General features: G+C 48.9%; 2 protein-coding genes across 2 annotated transcripts; one reads left to right on the top strand and one right to left on the bottom strand.

Moving 5' to 3' along the window:
- The first annotated feature begins 452 nt into the window (after nucleotides 1-452).
- On the top strand, nucleotides 453-5,273 carry LOC109732587 (sugar transport protein MST4). Its single transcript, XM_020291770.3, has 3 exons — nucleotides 453-751; nucleotides 1,486-1,805; nucleotides 3,764-5,273. Exons 1-3 carry the CDS (start codon nucleotides 616-618, stop codon nucleotides 4,850-4,852), a joined length of 1,545 nt encoding a protein of 514 aa, XP_020147359.1. The 5' UTR covers nucleotides 453-615; the 3' UTR covers nucleotides 4,853-5,273.
- A 552-nt stretch (nucleotides 5,274-5,825) lies between these two features.
- Nucleotides 5,826-13,563, bottom strand: LOC109732585 (uncharacterized). Its single transcript, XM_020291768.4, has 3 exons — nucleotides 9,463-13,563; nucleotides 8,539-9,173; nucleotides 5,826-6,287 (listed from the first exon to the last, which is right to left on the bottom strand). The coding sequence occupies exons 1-2, from the start codon at nucleotides 13,094-13,096 to the stop codon at nucleotides 8,611-8,613; spliced, it is 4,197 nt and encodes a 1,398-aa protein (XP_020147357.3). The 5' UTR covers nucleotides 13,097-13,563; the 3' UTR covers nucleotides 5,826-6,287; nucleotides 8,539-8,610.
- Nucleotides 13,564-27,440: the final 13,877 nt, after the last annotated feature.

Here is a 27,440-nt window from a genome sequence, read left to right on the forward strand (position 1 = left end):
GAAGCTGCGCCCGTTGTTGACACTCCGAAAACTCGGACAGATCGTTCACCGACGCATGGGCCCATCCAGCGATCTCGTTGTCAAGAAGGTCGGCGTCCGATAAGAGAATATCCTCAAGGTTTTCCGAGCCGCTCTTCAGTTTTCTTTTTCAAAAAAGGAGCCCATAAAGGCTTACTACTTCCTCCGTCCCATAATATAAGAACGTTCTTATATTATGGGACGGAGGGAGTACTATAGAAGGAATTGGTTTGGATAAGCCATAATTTGTGGGAGGGACGGAAAAGTCGTCGTGCTTATGCACAGAGTGGTGCGCGCTCTGGCCCGTGGGCCGTGGAGCCGTCCGTTGACCGGGCAGCCCTGCGAGCGAGAGAGCCGTCGCGCGGGCCCCACCGGAGGATCGTAGAAGCGACGTGGCCCGATCTGGCCGCTCGGTTGCGTTTGAAATTTCTTAGCCGAGTGGGCTTCCCTCCCTATATATACCCCAGGGACTTGGAGCGTTGTGTCCCATCTCCAATCCCCTTCCTTTGGCTCTCCTCGTGTGCTTCTGTGGAGAAACACTCGCTGCTTGTCTAGCTTCCATTATATCGGCGTAGCTTGACCGGCCGGCTTGCGAAGATGCCGGGCGGGGGGTTCGCCGTGTCGGCGCCGTCCGGCGTGGAGTTCGAGGCCAAGATCACGCCCATCGTCATCATCTCCTGCATCATGGCGGCCACCGGCGGCCTCATGTTCGGCTACGACGTCGGCATCTCAGGTAACCCGATACTCCACATGTCTATGCAAGTTCTTCCAGAGATCGATCATCTCCGTCCATGCATGTGCGTGCGTTGCGTGCTCCCGTGGTAGCTCTGAGAAATCATGTCAAATCCGCCTTACATGCATGGTTTAGTGATCCGTGACGTCGCCGTCCGCGCGTATGAAAGAGAGGAGTTTAATTGACTCCATGGATATGGTGTTTACTTGTGGCTGCCGTCTCTCGTCTTCATATGACGAAGCAGATAACCACAGATAATTGGAAGGAAGTTAATGCAATTGATCCTCCTCATTAACTACCACGCACCGGCCAGCTGATAATTTAGCACTTTCCAGTTTACTCCATTGTGAACACTATCCGGTTTTCTGGCCAGGATCATAGTATATACTCGCACTTGTGCTAGCTGTATGATTCTAGCTGCATATAAGAATTAATATTATACTGTATTTGGAAGAAACTATATAACTGCTGCCATCTTGCCACCGACTACTTTGACAGGCTGTTAAGTCAACCCATTTGTACACCTCCAGATCACGTCTGATGCAACAAAGCTGTCTTTTGTGTGGACACGTTGCCTTTGGGTTTAGCATAGTATTACATGAATTCTTACTAAACTTTTTTTTGCGAGATGAATTCTTACTAAAACTAATTAAGAAAATCTTGTCCATTTCTTTCACAGCGTCCAGCTCGATTAACAACCAGTTCTAAGGTCTAAAAACTGTTTGTTTTTGCAGGCGGAGTGACATCGATGGACGATTTCCTGCGTGAGTTCTTCCCGGCGGTGCTGCGCCGGAAGAACCAGGACAAGGAGAGCAACTACTGCAAGTACGACAACCAGGGCCTGCAGCTCTTCACCTCGTCGCTCTACCTCGCCGGCCTCACCGCCACCTTCTTCGCCTCCTACACCACCCGCCGCCTCGGACGCCGCCTCACCATGCTCATCGCCGGCGTCTTCTTCATCATCGGCGTCATCTTCAACGGGGCCGCCCAGAACCTCGCCATGCTCATCATCGGCAGGATCCTGCTTGGTTGCGGCGTCGGCTTCGCCAACCAGGTTAGCACAAATTTCCACCAGCTTCAGAATTGTATATTTTTTAATATCAGTAAGCAAGATTACGTACGTTTACGCAGCAACATTTGATATGTACGTACTCCTAGGTAACTTAAGTCAAAAGGTGTTGGTAGAAACCGAAGTCAAACATGTAAAGCTAGCGGTGGCTGGTTTGAGAAAATATGTACGTAGCACGCACACGCACGAGACATAATTTTCCGCGTCTACGAAAATGACGTAACCCGTGTGCAGTTTCTTCCTTGTTTGCTGGCAATCAGTCACCGCCCACGGTAGTATCAAAGAATCTTTGGACCAAACTAAACCTACTGGTCCTACCATTTTTCACGTCCAGATTAATACTCTTCTAAATATAAAATATTGTTGTATTTTATACTCCCTCCGTTCCTAAATATAAATCTTTTTAGACATTTCAAATGAACTACAACATACGGATGTATGTAGGCATATTTTAGAGTGTAGATTCACTCATTTTGCTCCGTATTCGGTCACTTGTTGGAAAGACTTATATTTGGGAACGGAGGGAGTATGTACTAGCTGCAGTACGTATGTAGGTACATCGTATCCCTCTTATATTTCCCGGAATTCAGGGGTCAAATGTACAAACCATGTGACGGTGCATGACTCGTGTTGGCGCACGAGGACACCTTCCATTGGTGGCATCGCCTCACCTCTCGCGATAAACTTGTTAAGTTCCAAGATTCCGATGCTGGCCGCGACCCCGAGCTTAGAAATTACTGGACCAAATGGTAGGAGAAGCTTGGGCCAAGCAACAGGTGATAGGTGCACGCTTGCAGCTTATCCCCTTGGTTTCTCATGGTTTTACTAGTCTCTGCAGCAGCAGAGTTTGCTGGTGTGGCTGCCCTTCTCTCTCGTTGTCCCAAGTTGCAATCAACTTGGACTAGTTGTAGAATATACAAACACAGCAGCTTTGGATTCTTCTGTTTTTGGCTGTCGAAACTTTGATTTTAATAGCGAAATTGCTTCACGGACGATACTTTCCGCACGATCCGTGAACGATTCTTCCTTCGCGTCCAAATCTCATGCTTGCACGCACGCTGTGGCGCTGTCATGTAGGATCGTTCAGGCCTCGACGCAAATCTATCGTGTGTGTAGCAACACTTTTTTAGTAGTAGCAAGCAGGCGCGGTTGTTCACGTGTAGGCCACACGGGTCGCAATATGAAGCGAGCCTAGCTGATAGAGTAGTTATACATAAACTTAGGCCTGGACCAAAATTGTATCTTTGATGCTTGACTTGGAGGTGCACTTCGCTTGGATTCTTCTGGTTCCTTCCTTGCCGAACACCGGAAAAAAAAACAATGTGTCTATGGACTGTAGACCTCAGAGCGGGGAGCTTTCTCGATTGAAAATGCCAAGAATTTGTGCGCTAGTGATGCATTAGATTACTACACGGATCAAGGCACTGATTGAGCATGAGTTTGCAAATTATGCACACACTAACATCCAAAAAAAAAAACCAAACGTACTTGTATAATATAAAGGCGTCTAGACTCAATTATACTCCGTACGAAGCAGGCAAGACAACATGCATGTGTGCCAGAACTTAGCTCGAGTAGGAGTAGATCATTAGTCCAACAATATTTTATTACTTAATTCCACCGCTTCTGATTAGGCCCACTGATTAAGAGATTCCGATGGTGATAGGTTGGTGCGGTTCTGACACTTTAATTATACGGTCACATGCTAAGGTGATTTTTTTTTTACAGTAGGAAAGCATGCTAGGTGATTTGTTTTAGCATCCCAAGAAAAGGAAAGAAAAAAGGGGAAGAGAACATTCTGGCCCAATGGGCCTCGTTCAGGCCATCTGCATTTTTTTTTTGCGGGGACAGGCCATCTGCATTTGATGACCCATTTCGTGATTTCCCGTCTCAGAATTTCTTCTTACTATACATTTCTAACGAAACGAACAACTGTGGTGCAGGCCGTTCCCCTGTTCCTGTCGGAGATCGCGCCGACGAGGATCCGCGGCGGGCTCAACATCCTGTTCCAGCTGAACGTGACCATCGGCATCCTGTTCGCGAACCTGGTGAACTACGGCACGAGCAAGATCCACCCGTGGGGCTGGCGGCTGTCGCTGTCGCTGGCCGGCATCCCGGCGGCGATGCTCACCCTGGGCGCGCTCTTCGTCACCGACACCCCCAACAGCCTCATCGAGCGCGGCCACCTGGAGGAGGGCAAGGCGGTGCTCAAGCGGATCCGCGGCACCGACAACGTGGAGCCGGAGTTCAACGAGATCGTGGAGGCGAGCCGCATCGCGCAGGAGGTGAAGCACCCGTTCCGGAACCTGCTCCAGCGCCGGAACCGCCCGCAGCTGGTCATCGCCGTGCTGCTCCAGATCTTCCAGCAGTTCACGGGGATCAACGCCATCATGTTCTACGCCCCCGTGCTGTTCAACACGCTCGGGTTCAAGAGCGACGCGTCGCTCTACTCGGCGGTGATCACGGGCGCCGTCAACGTGCTGGCCACGCTGGTGTCGGTGTACGCCGTGGACCGCGCCGGGCGGCGCGCGCTGCTGCTGGAGGCTGGCGTGCAGATGTTCCTGTCGCAGGTGGTGATCGCCGTGGTGCTGGGCATCAAGGTGACGGACAAGTCGGACAACCTGGGCCACGGGTGGGCCATCCTGGTGGTGGTCATGGTGTGCACCTACGTGGCCTCCTTCGCCTGGTCCTGGGGCCCGCTGGGGTGGCTCATCCCCAGCGAGACGTTCCCGCTGGAGACGCGGTCGGCGGGGCAGAGCGTGACGGTGTGCGTCAACCTGCTCTTCACCTTCCTCATCGCGCAGGCCTTCCTCTCCATGCTCTGCCACCTCAAGTTCGCCATCTTCATCTTCTTCTCGGCCTGGGTGCTCGTCATGTCCGTCTTCGTGCTCTTCTTCCTCCCGGAGACCAAGAACGTGCCCATCGAGGAGATGACCGACAAGGTGTGGAAGCAGCACTGGTTCTGGAAGAGATTCATGGACGACGACGACCACCACCACAACATCGCCAACGGCAAGAACGCCACCGTCTGAAAAGTGTTGCTCCTACTATGTAAATGTAACGCTGCCTGCCTGCCTGCACAACTCGACTTAGAAAGAAGAAAGATGGATACTGAGCTTTATCAATCGATCTTATCTCGATCGAGTGCAGACACTTTCAGTCGCGAGCCCAACTATTGCACTGCTTCCATTTCCATATGCGACGAGGAACAGCAGGCAGTGTGGTAGCAAACCTTGCAGTTCTATATACACTCGGTCCCAAAATAAGCACGTCAATTATTTTGGGACAGAGGGTAGCAGTGTAGTGTATTTCGGTGTTTCTTGTTTAGTGGTAGTATCCTTTATGTGTCTATTTGTTTGGAAGTTGGTCTCTGACAATGCGAGCCTACCTGTATACAGCACCTTGTAAAACTGATGTTGCGATTCGTCAATGCACAGCAGTAATGTTCCACAATCGCCTCTCTTTTACTACAGCTATGTCATTATCCGCTCTTCTAAAGTGCAATAATGCTAAACATACAAAGGTTTACATGCTGACTAGGATCTTTTCAAACTAACTAACCCCCCCCCCACCCCCCCTATTCCCCCTGATTTTCATAAGGGTGGGCCCCTTCTACCCCTTAATCTCCTATCAAAACTCACCTTTATGTAAAAGCCTCCTTTTGTACGTGTAGGATTACTCTCTAAAGTGTTAACAGGTTTCTGCCTACCCAACACTTTTAGCAGATCTCAAGCTCTGTTATTCTGTTACAAATTCTGTTTATGGAATAAGCAATTAACGAAAGGGGGGCTGGGCTGGTTGGGAAAAAAAACCATCATCATCTGCCCCCACCGAAGGCCCTGCCCTGTGATCCATCAGCGTTCCAAGCTACCGCCAGTCCACAGCTTGTGAGGAACATTGTTCAACCCAGAATGGATACCCCCATTAAGCATTACTCTCAGACATGCCCCACACCTTTTTCTCTGACGACAAACAGCTTAGAGCAGAAATCTCTGAGAGAGAATATCACGATAGAATAACTGAGAGGCAGTCTTCGATAACACGGGCAGAATTTCCTTCGTCTGTTGCAGAGGGACTACAAATTAAGCAGCCATTTCAGACATGGCCTGATGCATACATACTCCTATCGAAAATGACAGGTACAGACGCACCATAATTTACAGATCCAGTTCCATGCCCTACGTACACTACCACCAACTGGCCTAACATAATTCCGCTGCCACCGGGACCCAGGAAAACTTCGTTTCCAGGAGCTTACAGAGCTGTTGGCTTCAAACCAGCGCCGTTCCGTCGTACTTGATTCAAAACTGGATCAGCAAAACTGGTTCTTAGGAATAGGAATGAGACCTGCCCGCCTGCTCGCACCTTCTTGAAATTCAGCATTGCTGTTTCCTGAAGAGCAATTCTTCAAGAAAGATGACAAGTCGTTTGCCAACCAGACATGTAAGAGCTCGAAGGATGGTCCTCCTAGAAACAAGAGGAGATATTCAAAAGTATCAATATTTCAATTTATTCTCATGATACATGAACACGATACAGTGAACCTAGGAGAACGCTCAAAAGAAGCAGCCTATATATCTTTTTCTGCGAATACGAAAGCTTGCATATCTTTTCATTGATAGAAGAAGTTGAAATGAGAACAAAGGGAGGGTACATCACATGGCACAACCACAAGATGGCGCAAACATGATGCCTGGAGTAGAGAGACGTGGGATGCTCGGCCCAGACAGAAGCTACAACACAGCGCAAAACTACCCAATCTCGAAACCCACTACTGGGCATACCACGAGCAATCAAGACGACACCTTCATGAAGGGAAACGACACCGTGACGTCGCCGTCGTCCGATCCGAGGAACCAGACCTCGAACCTAGGGTTTCCCCTGGTGCTCGAAGAGGGCACGGAGAAAGGCCGTGGCAGCGCCTCGAAGAAGGTGACAGCACCCGAAGGTGTCGCCGCTGCCAGCATCAGCAAGCCAAGCAGGGATTTCGCCCCGGCCTATGTCCAAACAATCCCAAAGCCGCAAGACAGGATCCGAAGACGTGGAACATGTTGTAGGCCGCCACTGAAGGGGAGCTACGCCCGCCGCCGAAGGATGGCAACGAGCGCCGCCTGACGCGCGTGCGTTGGATCTGGCGAAGGAGGGACAATGCAAGGGGTGGCGGTGGTTTTTCCCATGAAATTCCTGTCGCGTGCCAAACAAAGGGTGGTTGAAGAGTAGGTTGCTACTTTCTGACTTCCTCCGAAATAAAAATGAAGGTTTTTTTAGCCTTTCAAATTTGATCCAAAATGTAGCTCCTACACCCCCTATGCACTTTTATTTGGCTGTTCCAATTTAGATCCTCATTTATACCGCGTCGAAAGCTCCCAGACAAGGTGGGGTCTAGGGAAGGGAATTTATAGATAGCCTTACCCTTACACAATAATTCTGCAAGGAGGCTGGTTCAAACCCAAGACCCCCAGGCCACAAGTGGAGAGGTTCTACCACTACGCCAGGTCCAACCTTCCTAGCCACTCACTTATCATAAAGAAGAATGAGCCTGTAACTCTAGCATTTATTGTATTTAGGAGAAAAAGGGAAAGTATTTGAAATAAAGGAATGGTAATATGGCATGTTACCAATAATACTTGAATAAAATTCTAAAAGGACGTATATTTTCGATACAAGGTAGTGTCTTTTACAGCTCTATACATTTATAGATTTACTACAAAATACACCCTGTTTCCTCTACCATCAAAATTAATGCCAGTACATTGCTGGATTCAGCACAACATTATCAATAAACTAGCGATAGAAGTTCCTCTCTCCAAATATAGTTACATAATACTAAACCCATTTGTCTTTACTCTGGAGCCTCAATCCAGTAAACGTTCAGTAGCCATTTCCAGTTAATTTGATAAATGCCACTCCAAATCTGGCGATCCCGAGAAATGCCACTGCAATTCCAAACTTTGAAAAATGCCATTTCATGCCATTTCCAGTGGCATTTTTCGAAGTCTGGAGTGGCGTTTTTCAAAGTTTGCAAAAATTGCAGTGGCATTTTTCAAAGTTTGGAAATTGCAGTGGCATTTTTATGAATCGCCATAATTGGAGTGGCATTTATCTAATTAACCCAAAATTATACACCACATTAGTCTAGCGGAGAGCTTATCATTTCATTCCCCCCAAAATATTGCTCCTTCTACATTATGATAATGATATACGACATTGTGTGCGTGTCTGCATTGTGGTAAACTGTTCAAATAGAAAAAGAAAGTGCAAAGTAGCTGCATTGTGATAACTCTCTGAATCAACAGGCCATGCTATTACTGATAGCAGATGGTATGTTCTTAATAAGAATAGAACTCAATGATAGGTCCACTAATTTAGTAGCTGAACCTTCGAAAAGAATCAGTGACTTTGTTTAGTCCATTTCACAGAAACTTACATCAGGAAAACAAAAATCATGCATGTAAATAGTTATTCAAAAATAAGCATCAACAACTAAAGTTAATTGTTCATAATTTTACCCATGTGAATGGTGCACAAAATATAGGAGCTGGTAACATGTAAAACTTGTGTAGATATGTCAGCTTCAAAAACTGAATATATTATCACATTAATAATATGAAATGAATAAAAAAGGAAGATACTGGATAACATTTGAGAATAAATAATCTTACTGTATGGTAGTCTCAGCAACATCAAGGGAATATACCATGAAAGATTTATAACTTACACAATATGGAGTCTGCCTTCACTAAGCTCAGCAAGTTTGGTATCTGCAACCAAACACGGGCAGTAACCTCGTTTATGTGCTTAGATTTTGTTTTGTTGCCTCCATTTTCAACAATAACTCCCTAATGTTATCTTTCATCCTTGTTTTCATGCTGAGAAATTGATGGTACGATCTTTCAATGACTTGAAGTTCTTCAATGTTTTGCTTGCGCCTCTCTTGCAACTCATTTATGTGGAGTTCAGTCATTTGAGTAGCATAATGTTCTTCAATGCGTGCATATTTTACCATCACGATATTTTTCAGACTCTCAGCTTCTTTACGTGCTTCATTGGCACGTTCCTGGTACATATTTGCTTCAGCCTGCTTTAACCTCACTAGACTATCCAGTTCATCAGAAACTGGCTTATTATTGACCGCCTGAAATCCAGTTTCAGCTATTTTTCTAGACATCGATTGGTTCCCAGTAGTAGAAACAACACCTGCTTTTTGTAGGAACGGGACTCCTTCTAAGGTAACTGATGGTAACCATGTTGCCGTTCGACTCGAACTAGGAATCCCATTTATTCCTTCAGCAATGCTGCATGGAATGCCCTTTAGTGGCACTAATGGACCACTGCCCATGTTAGGATTGTCATCTGGAATTAGAAACAGAGCGTTAGCAAGATATAATTTGCCGATCGATGACAGCTTGCACTCGTATTTACACCAGTTTTGAAAGCATGGACCACAAAATCTGTAGTACTGGAGAATCCTTAATGAGAAAGCCTACAAGCTGGGTAACTGTTATTGGTTTGAAGATCAAGCACGGTTGACGTTAACATGGTTACTAGTCTTATATGTCTAGAAATATATAAGTAAAAGCAAGAACTGAACAAGCATGGCAATGTTAACTATTATCTCTCACTACTTATGGTAGCGGCTTACCAGAAAAGAATGCGATGACATATTTGATGACTTCAGAATAATAACCCCTGTTTTCCAATTTAATCAGCATCTGCTTGACAAAGTCCCTGACTCTCCTACCCCTTGCATCATCACTTGCAGAGAAGATCCTTTCCACATATTGAAGCTCTCTGATCAGAGCCTCCACCCTCCATTGTTTAGCACATGTTCGGAAGACTTCTTTCACAAAACCATACATCTCTGATGGATGTCCACAAGCACCGCAATGAAACTGCATTTCATTAGTACCATGTGCCCTAGAACCAGCTCCCCCCTTTCGAATAAGGGAGTGGCGTAAGCCACAATCCGTATGGCACCAATGAAGACAGACATCACAGCCAACCCAACTACATGTATTAGATGCCGTGTCAAACTTCAAGCAGACAATGCACATGCAAGAACTACAGAAGCCAGTCTTCTGCTTACAAATTTTACAATCACAATCAACCACTGGTAGAACGCTTTGGCATGAGAGATTGCGGCATTTCAAATTCAAAAAAATGTCAACCAAATCAGGTGTAGCAATGCTACTGCTTTTCTTTAAAAAATCTGGAAGACCCGTCCTTATAGCAACAAGTATCTCCAACAGCACCCGTGGACACCTTTGCAGTATTTCACTATTCAAGTCTGATCGTTTTTTAAGTGCCTCCTGCAACGCTACTATTTGTCCTCTTTTATCAGCATTAATTATGATCTCAGAAATGGCCTCCCTCAAATATGCTCTAGAATTGCCTGTCATCTCTTGAAGCATCCTTCCTGTATAATTCAGAGGGTCTGAAACAATCTTGGAAATAACCCTCTCAACAACACCAGCACCATTCAGAACAAGCTGTTCCTCATGCTGTAGCTCACCCCTTGAAAGACTGCTGCTACTTCTCTCTCTTGTGAGCTGCCTTCTATGTCTACTATGTCCCAATCCAGCATCAAGCGAACCATGATTATGTGCTGTCGACAGGACTGGCGATAGCCCATTGTTCTGCATGTTCACACCAACCAAAGTGTTATCTGACAAATGACCATTTTGGAGTACTTTCTGAAGTAGCGGGGTGGGGTTCCCTTTCTCGGTAGATATGTTTGACGACAACTCTACTTGCCATCCTGTGCTATTGCTCACCTGATCAACTCCTTGAAACAAAGGTTTACTGCCTACTGAGTGCTCACAATTGTCCAATGACCGTTGAGTATGTGAGAAACTAGGGTTGCGAACAAATGCTTGAGAATTGGTCAATGATACGGAAGCTGTTATTCCATCTGAATTTGTGCAGAATGATGATGACGACGACGACAACTGGGAGCATGGTCCATGGGCTAGAGAATCAGGTCTGGGAACAGAACTTTTGAATTCAGGATCCTGTAAACGACCTGACAAGCTTAGTGAAAGATCGAGTCTCCCTATCTTGAGTGTGTCATCTTCCTGCTTTACGGAAGTAGTGCTTGTAGATTTCCATGCTTCTTTTTGGTCTGTGTCAGGCTGCAATCCTATGTCAAAACCTCTCCCCGCTAAAGTACCACCACCTGCCTTATTAAGGACATCAAATGCTATACCCTTTCCTTTATCTTCAGCCCTTGGCTTCTCCATAATCAGATCCAAAGTCGTGCCCTCTTCCTCAGTATCCTTAATATGGTCCTTGGGTGGTTGAAGGAAAGCACCAGTACCTGCAAGTTTGGCCTCCAGATCAACATGTATTACTTGTTTCGCAACGATTTCATTCTCAGCTGCTGCCTCTTTTTCTTCTACAACTTCAGTTTTGTCAAGCGCAACTCTATTTTCACAACCGTACCTCTCGAGTCCCTCTTCCACTGGCTGGGATGCGATAGATTCAGTTGTTTCATCAATCTTCTTGTCTCTAACATTTCCTATTTCAGTTTCTTTAATTTCTTGAGACTCTTGGCAGAGAGAAGTCATGACATCTTCCTGGAGCATAGTAGATGAGCTGCTCTTTCCAGCTATGTCAAGCGCATTGGCAGTTAGTTCTTTCGTGGTTACTGTCTCATTCATTGCTTCCTCCAGCATAACGGATGACTTGCTATCTCCTAGCAAATTAATGGTATTAGCAGATAGCGGTGTGTCCTCTTCATGCACCGCTTCCTTCAGCATACTGAAAGAACTGGCCTCTTTCGGCGCATCTGTAATATTGGCAGCTACATCTACATATTTCACTTCCTCCTGCATCGCCCCCTGCAGGATACTGGACGAAGCGCAATATCCAACATCGCCACCGGCATTGATGTTTCCATCTGTTGATTCTTTAGGAAGAACTTTCTGCAGCGTAGTCGATGAACTGCCAATCCAAACAATATCATCATCACTAGCAGTCTCGCCTAATGCCATTACTACATCCTGCAGTGATTCTTTTTGTGTGCTGGATGAAGTACCCTTCCCAACATCATTGACAGCAATGGCAGTTTCAACTTGTGTTGTCACTTCTTCCATGGTAGCATCCTTGAGGATACCAGATGAAGTGCTCTGCCCACCCACATCAGCAGCATTGGCACCATCTTGTCGTGTAACCACTTCCTCATGGCGCGCTTCCAGCTGCATAGCGGAGGAAGTGCTCTCTCCACCTTGATCAACGGCACTGGCAGCTTCATCTCCTCCACACACTTTCTCTGTGACATCCGATGCTGATTTCTCATGCTGTGTGTTTGTTACTTTCCCTGTGACATCCGATGCTGATTTCTCATGCTGTGTGTTTGCTGCTTTCCCTGTGACATCCGATGCCGATTTCTCATGCTGTGTGTTTGCTGCTTTCCCTGTGACATCCGATGCTGATTTCTCATGCTGTGTGCTTGCTACTTTCCCTGTGACATCCGATGCTGATTTCTCATGCTGCGTGGTTATTACTTTCCCTGCTTCTGCGGCTGCATCATCCCTGATCTTCCCTTTCTCCTTCCCCAAGTTGTCGGCAGCTTGAGTTCTCAAATCCACTCTTAGTCTCGGCCCAGGAGAATCCACTTTCTTCAACTCGCATCTCTTACTAGTTCCCTTGTCATCAGGACGGCCTGAGTCAACCCACTTCTGATGCTCCGCGGCGGCAGGGGGAGGCGGGGCTTTGGTGCCCGGATCTGGCGCGACTTCCCCTTCCTCGATCTCACCGGCGCCGCAGTTGTGCTTCCTCAACTTGTCCCCCTTGGGACCATCTATCCTCCTCCTGGGCTCACTGGGAGACCGGCGAGGGGGCGTAGGCGGCGACGGCGCCTGCCGCCTGGCCGCAGACTTGTGGCCGTCCAAGCCGTGCGGATCCCTCCAGGGGCCACCCGGACGCCGCCACGCCGAGCCGCCGCCGCCGCCGCCGCTGCCGCTCGCGTCCCAGCGCGACCGGTCCCGGTCGGCGCGGAACCCCTTGGGGAACTCGCGGCGGAAGCCGGAGAAGCTCTCGGAGCGGTGCATCGCGCGGTCTCCGCCATAGGCCCGCGGCGAGGGGGAGTCCCGGTAGCGGTGGTCGTAGAACCTGCCGCCGCCGAAGCCGCCCCGGCGGTCGAACTCGTCGCTCTCGTACTCCGCGGGGCGGCGGCGCGGCGGCGGCGGGGACGGCGGGCCCCCACGGTCGTAGAACCTCCGCCTGTCGCCGTCCGGGTCGTCGTCGTCGACGTAGGACGACCGCTGGCGCTTCATGCCAGATCGGCCCGCCGAGGAGGGGGGGGGGGGGGGGGGGGGGGCGGGGGCTGCCGCTGAGGGGGGATAAGGAAGGAGCGGGTGGGGGTGTACGGGCGAATGCGTGCGCGAGGTGGCCGCTGCTGCTCGCGTCGCCTCCGCTTGCGTCCGTCCGGCTCACTCCTCCCCTCTTCCTCCCGGCCACTCCTCTCGCCTCCTGGTCGCGGTCAACGGGCGTCACCCAGATTTGGACCCGGGTCTCGGAGCCGGCCGCCCCTGCTTCCTCGTCTCTTTCTTTTTTACCGCCGACGGAGCGCTCCCGTGGGTTCTGGCGCGCGGGAGTCGCTCGGCCGGGGCCCGCCTTCGTAGATGGTAGCAAGCGCAGCGGATCCGGCGCCGAACAGGGGACGCGGGGCCGGGCGTCGTGGCGCGGTGGCGCGTGGCGAACGGCGATGGTGGACTCGGGGGGGTGGATGTGGTGGGGTTGGTGGCGCGCTGGGATGCGGCTGGGGCATGATGGGTCGTGTCGTGCGGAGTCGGAGGCCTCGGGTGGCGTGGTGCGGTGGAGTGATCTCTGATGTGTGAGCCAGAAAGGTCAGCTTTTGACTGGCGTTTGCGTGCGGAGGATAGCATGGGCATCAGCGTCTCCCGACCCCCGCGCGGGTGACTTGTCCCGTCGTCCCCGCAAATCCAGATTCCAGTGGAGCGGAGCCAATCGGCCGAGTGGAGCTCTGCCACGGCAAATTTGACAATTTTGACCTGAAAACGAAATAAAAATTCACAGAATGAACTGGGTGCGAAACTATTTCACACCTAACCCTTTTGTGTAGCGTCCGCCACGCCGGCGCCACACCCTACGGTGTAGCGCCTAGCTCCGGGGCGTTGCACCTCTGTCCATCGTGGCAGCCCATGGGCCCGCACCCAGCACTGCAACGCCTCCGAGCTAGGCGCTGCACCTGTATGCAGCGCCTAGCCGCTAGGCGCTGCACTGTGACTTATCTGCAAACGCGCCAGCCCTCTCCTCCCCCACCCTCCCCATTGGCAGTTACAGAAAAACAGGGCGGCGGCCATCTGCACTCCCCCTCTCAATCCCCTCTCCCAAATCCTTCCGATCCGACGATTTGGTCCGTGCATTTCTTCACCAATCCATCGTAGAAGGTACTCTCCTCCGATCCCCTTCTTTCTATCCATAGAAAATATTATATTTTGAAGATTTGGGGAACCCTTGTTTGAATCTTGCATGTATTAGATTTGGGCAACTTTTGTTTGAATCTTGCATATATTAGATTAGGGGAACCCTCGTTAGATTAGAATGTGGTTTGGATAGATAGGTTGACATGTTATTTATATAGTTTGGATACATAGATTGACATGTTATTTCTATGGAGAAGTTATTTGTATGAAGTAGGCCTAGTTTAGTTTATTTGTACTAAAATTATACTCGTATTGAGAAAAATGCTTTGGATACATATGCTTTGAATCTTGCATGTAGTAGGCCTACTTTAGTTTTTTTGAATTGAAAAGATAATCGTGTTGACAAGAATGCTTTGTTGAAATTGTTAGGATGGTTTGGCTTCTCGATGATCATTGGGACAAACAACACCGGTCGTACGCTATGTCGGTGCAGCAGCGGGTAATACTGAAAGTGGCCGGTGTTATGAATTTCGTATGTTTTTTCAAACACAAATGCCCCATATGTAATGTTATGATTTGTTTGTTTGTAGGAGCTTGCACCTCTGAAGCTTCGGTCTCACGGGATCAGCCTTGGAGGGATGCGCTATGATGAGCGGTACACACCTTATGTTAGGGAGGCAGGACTTCTCCCTTTCATTGAGTTGGTCCGCCGGTCGACGCCACCCAACAATGCTGCAGCACTCACCGCGCTTATTGATCATTGGAGGCCGGAGACACACACTTTCCATCTTCGGACCGGGGAGATGACCGTGACGCTGCAGGATATTGCTATGATCACCGGTCTTCCTATCGATGGCAATCCTTTATGTATGAACACCGATTCTGAAGGGTGGCGCGCGCAGATGCAAGCCCTTATCGGTATGGTTCCTCCGGAGCCTCGGGAGCCAGAAAGGGAACATAAGAAGAAGGAAAGAGTCGCAGGGATGGAATGGTCCATTGTCTCTGACAAATGATATTTGTCGAGATCACCCACATTGTTGTCATGGAGATCAACTTCATTGTCATCGTCCGCATACTCATCATTGTCCTCTTGCAAAGATTCATCTTGGTTGTTTCTATAAGGGCTCAATGTTGGCCTCACTTCTTGGGTCAAAAGAGGTTCAACAATTTCATCTCGCTTCAAGGATGGGGGGCTACTAGCAACCAAAGGGGAGGGGTTCCGGTTCAAGTCCAAATGCAAACTTGAATCAACCTTCTTCGTTGCAAATAACTCAAGAGCCTTGTCTAGTGATTCGGCCACCGTCTCCTTGTATGCAACCCAACGTTGCTCCGAGTTTACACGCATTGTCTTCCAACGGATGTGCATTCCAAAACCAACATTATGCCTTCCCTCCAACTCAATGATATCACTAGGGTCCATCCAATTCAAATCTTTCCTAACTTGTTGTGAGAGCTCCGCATAGCTAGGACTACTATCAAACACCATGCCAAACTCATCCGGGTCCGGTTCTTTATTGCCTTTCAAAAAGGCGTCTTTGTCCCCATGATGAACAAACACACATGTTCTTCCCATCCCTATAAGCAATGAACACAAGGTAACATTGCTTCCATGAGTACTAATCCATGGATTAACACCGAATACAAACCCTAATATATATATGAAACAACAACCCTAACCCTAACCATAACCCTAACCCTAACCATAACCATAACCCTAACCATAACCCTAGCCCTAAACCTAACCCTAGCACCAACATAAGAACACCCATAAGAATAACCCTAGCATACTAACAAAGCCTAATCATAGAAATTGGCAAACAAACATCTCACATCTCCATACAAATCTCTAGATCCAAACAAAACTAGGGTTTCCCCAAACTACCAACAAATGAGCAATGGGAGAACTTTACTTCGATCAAAAAAAGGGGATCGGAGATTATTACCTTGAGGGAGGGTTTGACTTCGAAATCCACGGACAAATTCTTCAAATTTGCAAGATTTGGAAGAAGATTTGAGAGGGGGAGAGTGGGAGAGGGGGCAAAGCTCGGGGAGAGAGTGAGAGAGTGTGTGGTGGGGGGGCCCAGCCAAGTGGCTGGATAAGTCACAGTGCAGCGCCTAGCGGCTAGGCGCTGCACATTACACGTGTAGCGCCTAGCGGCTAGGCGCTGCACAATACACGTGCGGCGCCTAGCTCGGAGGCGTTACACTGCTGGGTGCGGGCCCATGGGCTGCCACGGTGGATAGAGGTGCAACGCCCCGGAGCTAGGCGCTGCACCGTAGGGTGTGGCGCCGGCGTGGCGGGCGCTACACAAAAGGGTCAGGGGTGTGAAATAGTTTCGCACCCAGTTCAGTCTGTGAATTTATTTCGTTTCCAGGTCAAAATTGTCAAATTCGCCCTCTGCCACAGACTTCGATTTGATTCGAAGGGAAAATGGAGTTGCAATGTTGCGTGCTTCTCCCTCCTTCGCAGCCAGCAGGTTTCTGAATTTATTAAAAAGGGGTTCCTGATTTTCTTTTTCAAGGTGAGAGCAACTGCGGAGGCCGAAGTTTACCAATTGGCAATTGCTTGACGAAAACAACAAGCCACCAGTTTTTCCTCCGTCTGGGGGCTAGTGGAAGCTGACTACTCCTCCACTAATTTATTCTCAAAAGTTTGCTTGCATTCGGGATTACAGGTTCTTTGTTTTTTCTTTAAAACACTAGGGAATCATGAGTGGATGTTGAATATGTAATGAAATATTCTGTCATCCTTAGAGCATATATAGCCGAACGCCTCAAACCCCCTTCATACGTCCGGGCGGATGGCCCGTTCAGTGATCGATAAAAAAAAAGTTGACCACACGGGCGCCTCAAACTGGCCTCAAACGCCTGGGCTGACCGGCACCCTCATATACAGCCCAAACGTAGGGCGGATACAAGGAGGCCCGCCGCGACCGGGCGTGTCCGTTGACGGTGTAAAATACTGTCACATCCCTCGACAGGGGTCCAAGCGCAGCTGGGAGTCATGAATCGGAGGTCACACGAGGAGTTTATCCAGGTTCGGGTCTCCTGAGAGTAATACCCTACGTCGTGCTGGTTTTGATGATTGATAATGGAGGGATACCTCATGCTAGGGATTACAATGATGAATGAGATTGCTACCGAGAGTTTCCTATATGTGGATAGATGATGAATGAGGACCCTAGACCTCCCTTTGTATAGGAGGAGAGGTCTAGGGTTTACATGGCAGATGTGATCTGGGGCGCTGCCGCCCTCTAGTCTTGAAGATCACGAACATCGTCTTCGCCTCCTAGGGTTTGCTCCTTATATTGGGCCTTAGCAGGCCCCTTGTGGTCGATTAGGCATTGAGGTCGGGCTCCCTGGCAATAATCATCCCCGGTACAGGACTCCGTCCGTAGCCCCCGAGAGTGGTAGAGGTCGGAGAGGGTCCCGCACTTGCTTGAAATCTTCTCAAGTTTTCTCCGGCATGGAGGTCGGACGATGGTCTGCTTGAGCCTCTGGTTCACATGGAGCGCCTTTCGGTGTAGTCAACTGGATTTTTGTTAGGATTCCCACGGATCCCGGGGTGGAGCGGTGATGCTGCTGCGACTGCCGCATCATTTTTTCTACAACAAGAGGGAACTTTCCAAACCGGAGAAGACACCTGTTCTGTCTCGGGCGGGTGACGCTTCGGGTTTTGGTTGTTTATAAGAGAGGGAAACAGAGGGTTTCAGACCGCACCCACCTCTGCTCAGTTCAACCTCCCAGTCTGTTTCCAAACCCCCCGACGTGTCACCGTGCCAACGTCATCTCTCTGTCACGTCCCCTCCTCTTCGCCATGGCTACGACAAGGAGCGAGAAGGGGGAGCGAGCTCTTCGCCAAGAGTCATCGTGGAGCGCCGCCGGTAGGAAATGGAAACGAAAACGGGCCACCTCCACAGGGGAGGCGAAATCGGCGCACGCCGCCCCTATGTACACTGGGAAGTGGTTCCCTTCCATGGCCACAGAAGGCGAGATCCAAGGGTACAAGGACCAACCAACTCCTTGTGCATGAGGATCTAAGCGTCCGACTCCCGACCGAGGAGGTCCCGCCGAAGCCCCGCGATGGCGAGCATGTTTTGTGCCTGGGCTATTTCGGGTGAGGGCTTGGATTCCCGCTCCACAGCTTCGTGCGGGGCCTCCTGCACTTCTCCCAACTGGGTGCTCCACATCGCCAACTTTATTACTTTCTGTGAGTGTTATCTTGGAACAGCTCCCCTCTTTGAGTTGTTCCGCTACTTCTTTCAGGTATGCATTCAGACAAAACGAGGGCGCTGTCTGCAACCTCGGAGGTGCCATCCTGCAGCTCCGTCCCAACTCCACGTTCTTCTGCTTCGATCTCCCGAAGTCCATTCGGGGTGGCATAAATCCTGGTTCTACGTGGAGGGCCTCGGTGAAGATCTTCCGGCCTTCATGAATGAGCCCCCGCAGAAGTCGCGATCGTGGGCTCCATTGGCGAAGTTGACGCTGGAGGCCACCGCTCGCCCGAAGAAGGGCGGGTTGACAGGAGGTCATATTGTGTGTGACGCCCGGATAATTAAGCTACAGTAACTCCACGCTAATGATGCCACGTCACCTCGGATACTGTTGTTAATCTCGCGATGGTTCAAAATCGATTCAAATTCAAATTTAAAATAAAGACAAACATCAAAAGTTTTCAAACATTAAAACTAAAATGTTCAAGCTGGGACAAATAAATCCTAAGTAATAAAGGTGGAGAAACCACACTTGTATAAAATGTGTAAATACTCAAAAATGAATAAAATAGTAGCAAAAACAATTAGTTTGATTATAAAATAATAAACAATTACAAACTATTTTGTATTAGGTGCCAAGTTAATTGTGGTAGTGGCATAAGTATTAATAATATTTTAGGTACAACTTGGGTATTTCATAAAAACAAGAATTTAATAAAACAAAAAAGAAGAAATAAAAGAAAATAGAAAATAGAAAACAATAACTAAACTAAAACAAAAGAGAAAACCCCCCTCCCTCGCTGGGCCTCGACCCAGCTAGCCATCAGGCCACCAGGAGGCCCATCCCGTCCCACCTTATCCCCCCGGAGCAACCAGGCCCTAGCCCGCACCCACCACTCACCCCCATGTTCGTCCTTCCCCGATCCAAATCGGGATCGGGGGGAAGGGTCTGCATCGCCGCGCGCCCCATCGCGATCCCCGCCGCCCGACGCCGTTCGTCGCCGCCCGGAGCCACCACAATGGACTGCCTCACCTACGTCACCGTCGTCCCCGTCGTCCTCCCCACGCCCCGCTGCCATTTTCCCTACGCACCACGATGAGGCCAACCCCCGGTCTCTCTTCCTCTCCCCCTCCCTGTGCCCGATTCGTGCACCGGCCTTCCCCCTGCACGTCCCGGGCAACGCCCCGACACCTCCCGTGCGCGCCTGGCGCCGCGCGGACCCGCTGATGCCGTCGCCTCACCGCCCGCATCCGCGGGGCGCCCCCGGCGAGCCGCGCCCCGCTCCGGCCGGCTCCTTCCGCAGCGCGCGCTGCACCATCACTGCTCACACCCACCTGTTGCCGCGTCTGCGGATGCCGGCCCCATGCGACCGCGCGCACCGCAGCCCTACGTCGGCCGTGTCCATAGCGATCAGCTAGCGCCCGCGCGGCCTCGCGCTCGCCCGCCTGTGCGTGGTCGCGTCCTTCCGCCTACATCCGCTGCCGCCACACGCGCACCCGCTCGCGACCCTGTCCTTCCTCTCGTCGGCCCGTGCCCGCCGCTGCCCTTCCGCCGGCGTCTCACTCCGGCGACCGCCAGCGCCGCGCCGCCGACCACGCGCCCGGCGCCGGCGCCCCTCTGCGCCCGGTCGGCCCTCTCCTGGGTCGGGCGCCCGCTAACCCGCATCGGCCCCCTGACCCAATGACATATGGGCCCCGCCCCAGAGAATAAAAAAAGATAAATAAATAAAATTAATTAATTAATTAACTCTGTTTAATTAAACTAATCACTTAATTAAACTTAATAATTCTGTTTAGTTAACCGAGTCAATGACGATCGGGACCCACACGTGTGTTGACCCAGTCAACAGACGGTTGACTGATGACATCATGCTGACATCATAATTACATTTTATAATTAATTTAGTTTTGTTAATTATAGAAATAGGTATAAAATTTCTAAAATTAATATAAAATAAGCCGTAGCTCGGATGAAAAAACTTTGTACATGGAAGTTGCTCAGAACGACGAGACAAATACGGATACGCAACCCGTTCATCCGCCACGCATCCCTAGCATAGCGAACACGCAAGTTTCCCCCTCCGGTTCATCTGTCCGAAAACGCGAAACACCGGGGATACTTTCCCGGATGTTTCCCCCTTCGTCGGTATCACCTCCTACCGCGTTAGGGCACACCTAGCACCGCGCATTGTCATGTCTTCCATCGTCATGCTTATGTTTGCATTATATTTATTGTTTCTTCCCCCCTTCTCTCGCTAGACACCGAGACCGACGCTGCTGCTACCCAGTACGACTACGGTGTTGACGACCCCTCCTACTTGCCAGAGCAACCAGGCAAGCCCCCCCTTGATCACCAGATATCACCTATTCTTCTCTATACTGCTTGCATTAGAGTAGTGTAGCATGTTACTGCTTTCCGTTAATCCTATCCTGATGCATAGCCTGTCCTTGCTACTACTGTTGTTACCTTTACCTGCAATCCTACATGCTTAGTATAGGATGCTAGTATTCCATCTGTGGCCCTACATTCTTGTCCGTCTGCTGTGCTATACTATCGGGCCGTGATCACTCGAGAGGTGATCACGGGTATATACTATATACTTTATACATGATACATGTGGTGACTAAAGTCAGGTCGGCTCGAGGAGTACCCGCGAGTGATTCACGGATTGGGGGCTGAAAGGACCTTTGTCCCGACGGCCCTCTGGGTGGATCTTTGTGGCGGAGCGACAGGGCAGGTTGAGACTACCTAAGTGAGAGGTGGGCCTGGCCCTGGTCGGTGTCCGTGGTTACATCAATTACCACGCTTAACGAGATCTTGGTATTTGATCTGAGTCTAGCCATTTGGTCTATACGCACTAACCAACTACGCGGGAACAGTTATGGGCACTCGACGTCGTGGTATCAGCCGAAGCCTTCGTGACATCAGCGACTGAGCGGCGCGCGCCGGGTTGGACCGCGTAACGTGACTTCCTTTGAAATGGAGGTTGCTAGGTCTGCTCTCCGGCCGTGTACGCAACGTGCAGGTGTGCAATGGGCGATGGGCCCAGACCCCTGCGCGCATAGGATTTAGACCGGCGTGCTGACCTCTCTGTTGTGCCTAGGTAGGGCTGCGACGTGTTGATCTTCCGCGGCCGGGCATGACCCAGAAAAGTGTGTCCGGCCAAATGGGATCGAGCGTGTTGGGTTATGTGGTGCACCCCTGCAGGGAAGTTTATCTATTCGAATAGCCGTGTCCCTCGGTAAAAGGATGACCCGGAGTTGTACCTTGACCTTATGACAACTAGAACCGGATACTTAATAAAACACACCCTTCCAAGTGCCAGATATAACCCGGTGATCGCTCTCTAACAGGGCGACGAGGAGGGGATCGCCGGGTAGGTTTATGCTATACGATGCTACTTGGTGAACTTACCATCTACTCTCTCCTACATGCTGCAAGATGGAGGTGGCCAGAAGCGTAGTCTTCGACAGGATTAGCTATCCCCCTCTTATTCTGGCATTCTGAAGTTCAGTCCACCGATATGGCCCTTTACACATATACCCATGCATATGTAGTGTAGCTCCTTGCTTGTGAGTACTTTGGATGAGTACTCACGGTTGCTTTTCTCCCTCTTTTCCCCTTTCCCTTCTACCTGGTTGTCGCAACCAGATGCTGGAGCCCAGGAGCCAGACGCCACCATCGACGACGACTCCTACTACACCGGAGGTGCCTACTACTACGTGCAGCCCGCTGACGACGACCAGGAGTAGTTAGGAGGATCCCAGGCAGGAGGCCTGCGCCTCTTTCGATCTGTATCCCAGTTTGTGCTAGCCTTCTTAAGGCAAACTTGTTTAACTTATGTCTGTACTCAGATATTGTTGCTTCCGCTGACTCGTCTATGATCGAGCACTTGTATTCGAGCCCTCGAGGCCCCTGACTTGTATTATGATGCTTGTATGACTTATTTATGTTTTAGAGTTGTGTTGTGATATCTTCCCGTGAGTCCCTGATCTTGATCGTACACGTTTGCGTGCATGATTAGTGTACGATTGAATCGGGGGCGTCACATTGTGCGCACCTGGGTGGCGCATCGTGTCCTATCACTGCAGGCCTGGGGTCTCCTGATGTCCCGGTACACGGGCCCGAAGGACCCAACGTGAGTCTCCAAAGAGGAGCTGGACCCTGAGGCCATCGATGTCTGTCTCAGATTCTTGGTGGGGCCTGATGCCATCACCAAGTCCCACAAGAAAGTCGTCATGCCCTTTTCGGTCGACCTTCTCCCGGGTAGTGTAAGAATTTCTCGTGGTTCCATTGTTGTTGGAGGCCGAGAGATCATGCCCTGATTTTTCTCATTTTACCTGTCAGGAATTTGCCACCTTTGAGGCCTTCTGTTGAGAGCCCCAACTTCCGGGGCAGTACGTGAGCCCCGGCATGGCCGCTCTTATGACTGCGGCTTCTCCCAGGCCCTCCCATGCGGAGGCCAGAGCAGCCAAGAGATGGAAGGCAGCTCGAGAAGAAGCTTCAGAGGAGGCCACCGACGGGCGAGAGGCGATGAAGGCGCAGCTGAAGGAAATATGCCCTAGAGGCAATAATAAAGTTGTTATTTTATTTCCTTATATCATGATAAATGTTTATTATTCATGCTAGAATTGTATTAACCGGAAACTTGATACATGTGTGAATACATAGACAAAACAAAGTGTCCCTAGTATGCATCTACTAGACTAGCTCGTTAATCAAAGATGGTTAAGTTTCCTGACCATAGACATGTGTTGTCATTTGATGAACGGGATCACATCATTAGGAGAATGATATGATGGACAAGACCCATCCGTTAGCTTGTCATAATGATTGTTTAGTTTTATTGCTATTGCTTTCTTCATGACTTATACATGTTCCTCTGACTATGAGATTATGCAACTCCCGAGTACCGGAGGAACACCTTGTGTGCTATCAAACGTCACAACGTAATTGGGTTATTATAAAGATGCTCTACAGGTCTCTCCGAAGGTGTTTGTTGGGTTGGCATAGATCAAGATTAGGATTTGTCACTCCGAGTATCAGAGAGGTATCTCTGGGCCCTCTCGGTAATGCACATCACTATAAGCCTTGCAAGCAATGTAACTAATGAGTTAGTTACGGGATGATGCATTACGGAACAAGTAAAGAGACTTGCCGGTAACGAGATTGAACTAGGTATGATGATACCGATGATCGAATCTCGGGCAAGTAACATACCGATGACAAAGGGAACAACGTATGTTGTTATGCGGTTTGACCGATGAAGATCTTCGTAGAATATGTAGGAGCCAATATGAGCATCCAGGTTCCGCTATTGGTTATTGACTGGAGATGTGTCTCGGTCATGTCTACATAGTTCTCGAACCCGTAGGGTCTGCACGCTTAAACATTTGATGACGATTTGTATTATGAGTTATGTGATTTGATGAACCGAAGTTTGTTTGGAGTCCTGGATGAGATCACGGACATGACGAGGAGTCTCGAAATGGTCGAGAGGTAAAGATCGATATATTGGAAGGTTATATTGGGACATCGGAATGGTTCCGATGTGTTTCGGGTATTTTCCGGAGTACCGGGAGGTTACCGGAACCCCCCAGGAGAGTGATGGGCCTTAATGGGCTTTAGGGGAAAGGAGAGAAGGGCCTCAAGGGGTGGCCGCACCCCCCCATGGGCTGGTCCGAATTGGACTAGGAGGGGGCGGCGCCCCCCTCCTTCCTTCTCCCCTCTTCCTCCTTCCCTCCTCCTACTTGGAATAGGAAAGGCGGGGGGGGGGGGGGCGAATCCTACTTGGACCAGGAGTCCAAGTAGGACTCCCCCTTGGCGCGCCCCCTCTAGGGCCGGCCTCCTCTTGCCCCCTCCTTTATATACATGGGAGGGGGGACCCCAAAGACACCCAGGTTTCTCTTAGCCGTGTGCGGTGCCCCCTCCACAGTTTACCACCTCGGTCATATCGTCGTAGTGCTTAGGCGAAGCCCTACACCGGTAACTTCATCATCACCGTCACCATTCCGTCTTGCTGACGGAACTCTCCCTCGCCCTCAACTGGATCAAGAGTTCGAGGGACGTCATCGTGAAGAACGTGTGCGGAACACAGAGGTGCCGTACGTTCGGTACTTGGATCGGTTGGATCGTGAAGACGTTTGACTACATCAACCGCGTTACTAAACGCTTCCGCTTTCGGTCTATGAGGGTATGTGGACACACTCTCCCCACTCGTTGCTATGCTTCTCCTAGATAGATCTTGCGTGATCGTAGGAATTTTTTTGAATTACTACGTTCCCCAACAGTGGCATCAGAGCCAAGTCTATGCGTAGATATTATATGCACGAGTAGAACACAATGAGTTGTGGGCGATAATAGTCACACTTCTTACCATTAACGTCTTACTTTGATTCGGCGGTATTGTTGGATGAAGCGGCCCGGACCGACATTACATGACCGTGCTCATGAGACTAGTTCTACCGACGTGCTTCGCACACAGGTGGCTAGCGGGTGTCTGTTTCTCCAACTTTAGTTGAATCGAGTTTGACTACGGCCGGTCCTTGTTGAAGGTTAAAACAACACACTTGACAAAAAATTGTTTTGGTTTTGATGCATAGGTAAGAACGGTTCTTGCTATAAGCCCATAGCAGCCACGTAAAACTTGCAACAACAAAGTAGAGGACGTCTAACTTGTTTTTGCAGGGTATGTTGTGATGTGATATGGTCAAGACGTGATGAGATATAAATTGTTGTATGAGATGACCATATTTCGTAGAAGTTATCGGCAACTGGCAGGAGCCTTATGGTTGTCGCTTTATTGTATGAAATGCAATCACCATGTAATTGCTTTACTTTATCACTAAGCGGTAGCGATAGTCGTAGAAGCAATAGTTGGCGAGACGACAACGATGCTACGATGGAGATCAAGGTGTCAAGCCGGTGACGATGGAGATCATGACAGTGCTTTGGAGATGGTGATCAAAGGCACAAGATGATGATGGCCATACCATGTCACATATTTAGATTGCATGTGATGTTTATCTTTTATGCATCTTATTTTGCTTAGTACGACGGTAGCATTATAAGATGATCCCTCACTAAATTTCAAGGTATAAGTGTTCTCCCTGAGTATGCACCGTTGCTACAGTTGGTCGTGCCGAGACACCACGTGATGATCGGGTGTGATAAGCTCTACGTTCACATACAACGGGTGCAAGCCAGTTTTGCACACGCAGAATACTCGGGTTAAACTTGACGAGCCTAGCATATGCAGATATGGCCTCGGAACACTGGAGACCGAAAGGTCGAGCATGAATCATATAGTAGATATGATCAACATAGAGATGTTCACCATTGAAGACTACTCCATCTCACGTGATGATCGGACATGGTTTAGTTGATTTGGATCACGTGATCATTTAGATGACTCGAGGGATGTCTATCTAAGTGGGAGTTCTTAAGTAATATGATTAATTGAACTTCAATTTATCATGAAATTAGTCCTGATAGTATTTGCAAATTATGTTGTAGATCAATAGCTCGCGTTGTAACTCCCCGTTTATTTTTGATATGATCCTAGAGAAAAATAAGTTGAAAGATGATAGTAGCAATGATGCAGACTGGGTCCGCGATCTAAGGATTATCCTCATTGCTGCATAGAAGTATTATGTCCTTGATGCACCGCTAGGTGACGGACCTATTGTAGGAGCAGATGCAGACGTTATGAATGTTTGGCAAGCTCAGTATGATGACTACTTGATAGTTTAGTGCGCCATGCTTTACGGCTTAGAATCGGGACTTCAAAATGTTTTGAACGCCACAGAGCATATAAGATGTTCCAAGAGCTGAAATTGGTATTTCAGGCTCATGCCCGAGTCGAGAGGTATGAAACCTCTGACAAGTACTTTGCCTACAAGATGGAGGAGAATAGCTCAACCGGTGAGCATGTGCTCAGAATGTCTGAGTACTACAATCGCTTCAATCAAGTAGCAGTTAATCTTCCAGATAAGATAGTGATTGACAGAGTTCTCTAGTCACCATCAACAAGTTACTGGAACTTCGTGATGAACTATAATATCTAAGGGATGATAAAAACGATTCCCGAGCTCTTCGCGATGCTAAAATCGGCGAAGGTAGAAATCAAGAAAGAGCATCAAGTGTTGATGGTTGACAAGACCACTAGTTTCAAGTAAAAGGGCAAGGGAAAGAAAGGGAACTTCAAGAAGAATGGCAAGCAAGTTGCCACTCCCTGAAGAAGCCCAAAGCTGGACCTAAGCCTGAAACTGAGTGCTTCGACTGCAAAGGGAATGGTCACTAGAAGTGGAACTACCACAAATATTTGGCGGATAAGAAGTATGGCAAAGTGAACAAAGGTATATTTGATATACAGATTATTGATGTGTACTTTACTAGTGTTCGTAGCAACCCCTGGGTATTTGATACCGGTTCAGTTGCAAAGATTAGTAACTCGAAACGGGAGTTGCAGAATGAACAGAGACTAGTTAAGGGTGAAGTGACGATGTGTGTTGGAAGTGGTTCCAAGATTGATATGATCATCATCACACACTCTCTATACTTTCGGGATTAGTGTTGAACCTAAATAAATGTTATTTGGTGTTTGCGTTGAGCATGAATATGAATTGATCATGTTTATTGCAATACAGTTATTCATTTAAAGTCAGAGAATAATTGGTGTTCTGTTTACATGAATAAAACCTTCGATGGTCATACACCCAATGAAAATAGTTTGTTGGATCTCGATCATAGTGATACACATATTCATAATATTGAAGCCAAAAGATGCAAAGTTAATAATGATAGTGCAACTTATTTGTGGCACTGCCGTTTAGGTCATATTGGTGTAAAGCGCATGAAGAAACTCCATGCTGATGGGCTTTTGGAATCACTTGATTATAAATCATTTGATGTTTGCGAACCATGCCTCATGGGCAAGATGACTAAAACTCCGTTCTCTGGAACAATGGAGCGAGCTACTGACTTATTGGAAATAATACATACCGATGTATGCGGT

Source organism: Aegilops tauschii, chromosome 4, assembly GCF_002575655.3.
Source record: "Aegilops tauschii subsp. strangulata cultivar AL8/78 chromosome 4, Aet v6.0, whole genome shotgun sequence".
In the NCBI taxonomy this organism is placed as follows: domain Eukaryota; kingdom Viridiplantae; phylum Streptophyta; class Magnoliopsida; order Poales; family Poaceae; genus Aegilops; species Aegilops tauschii.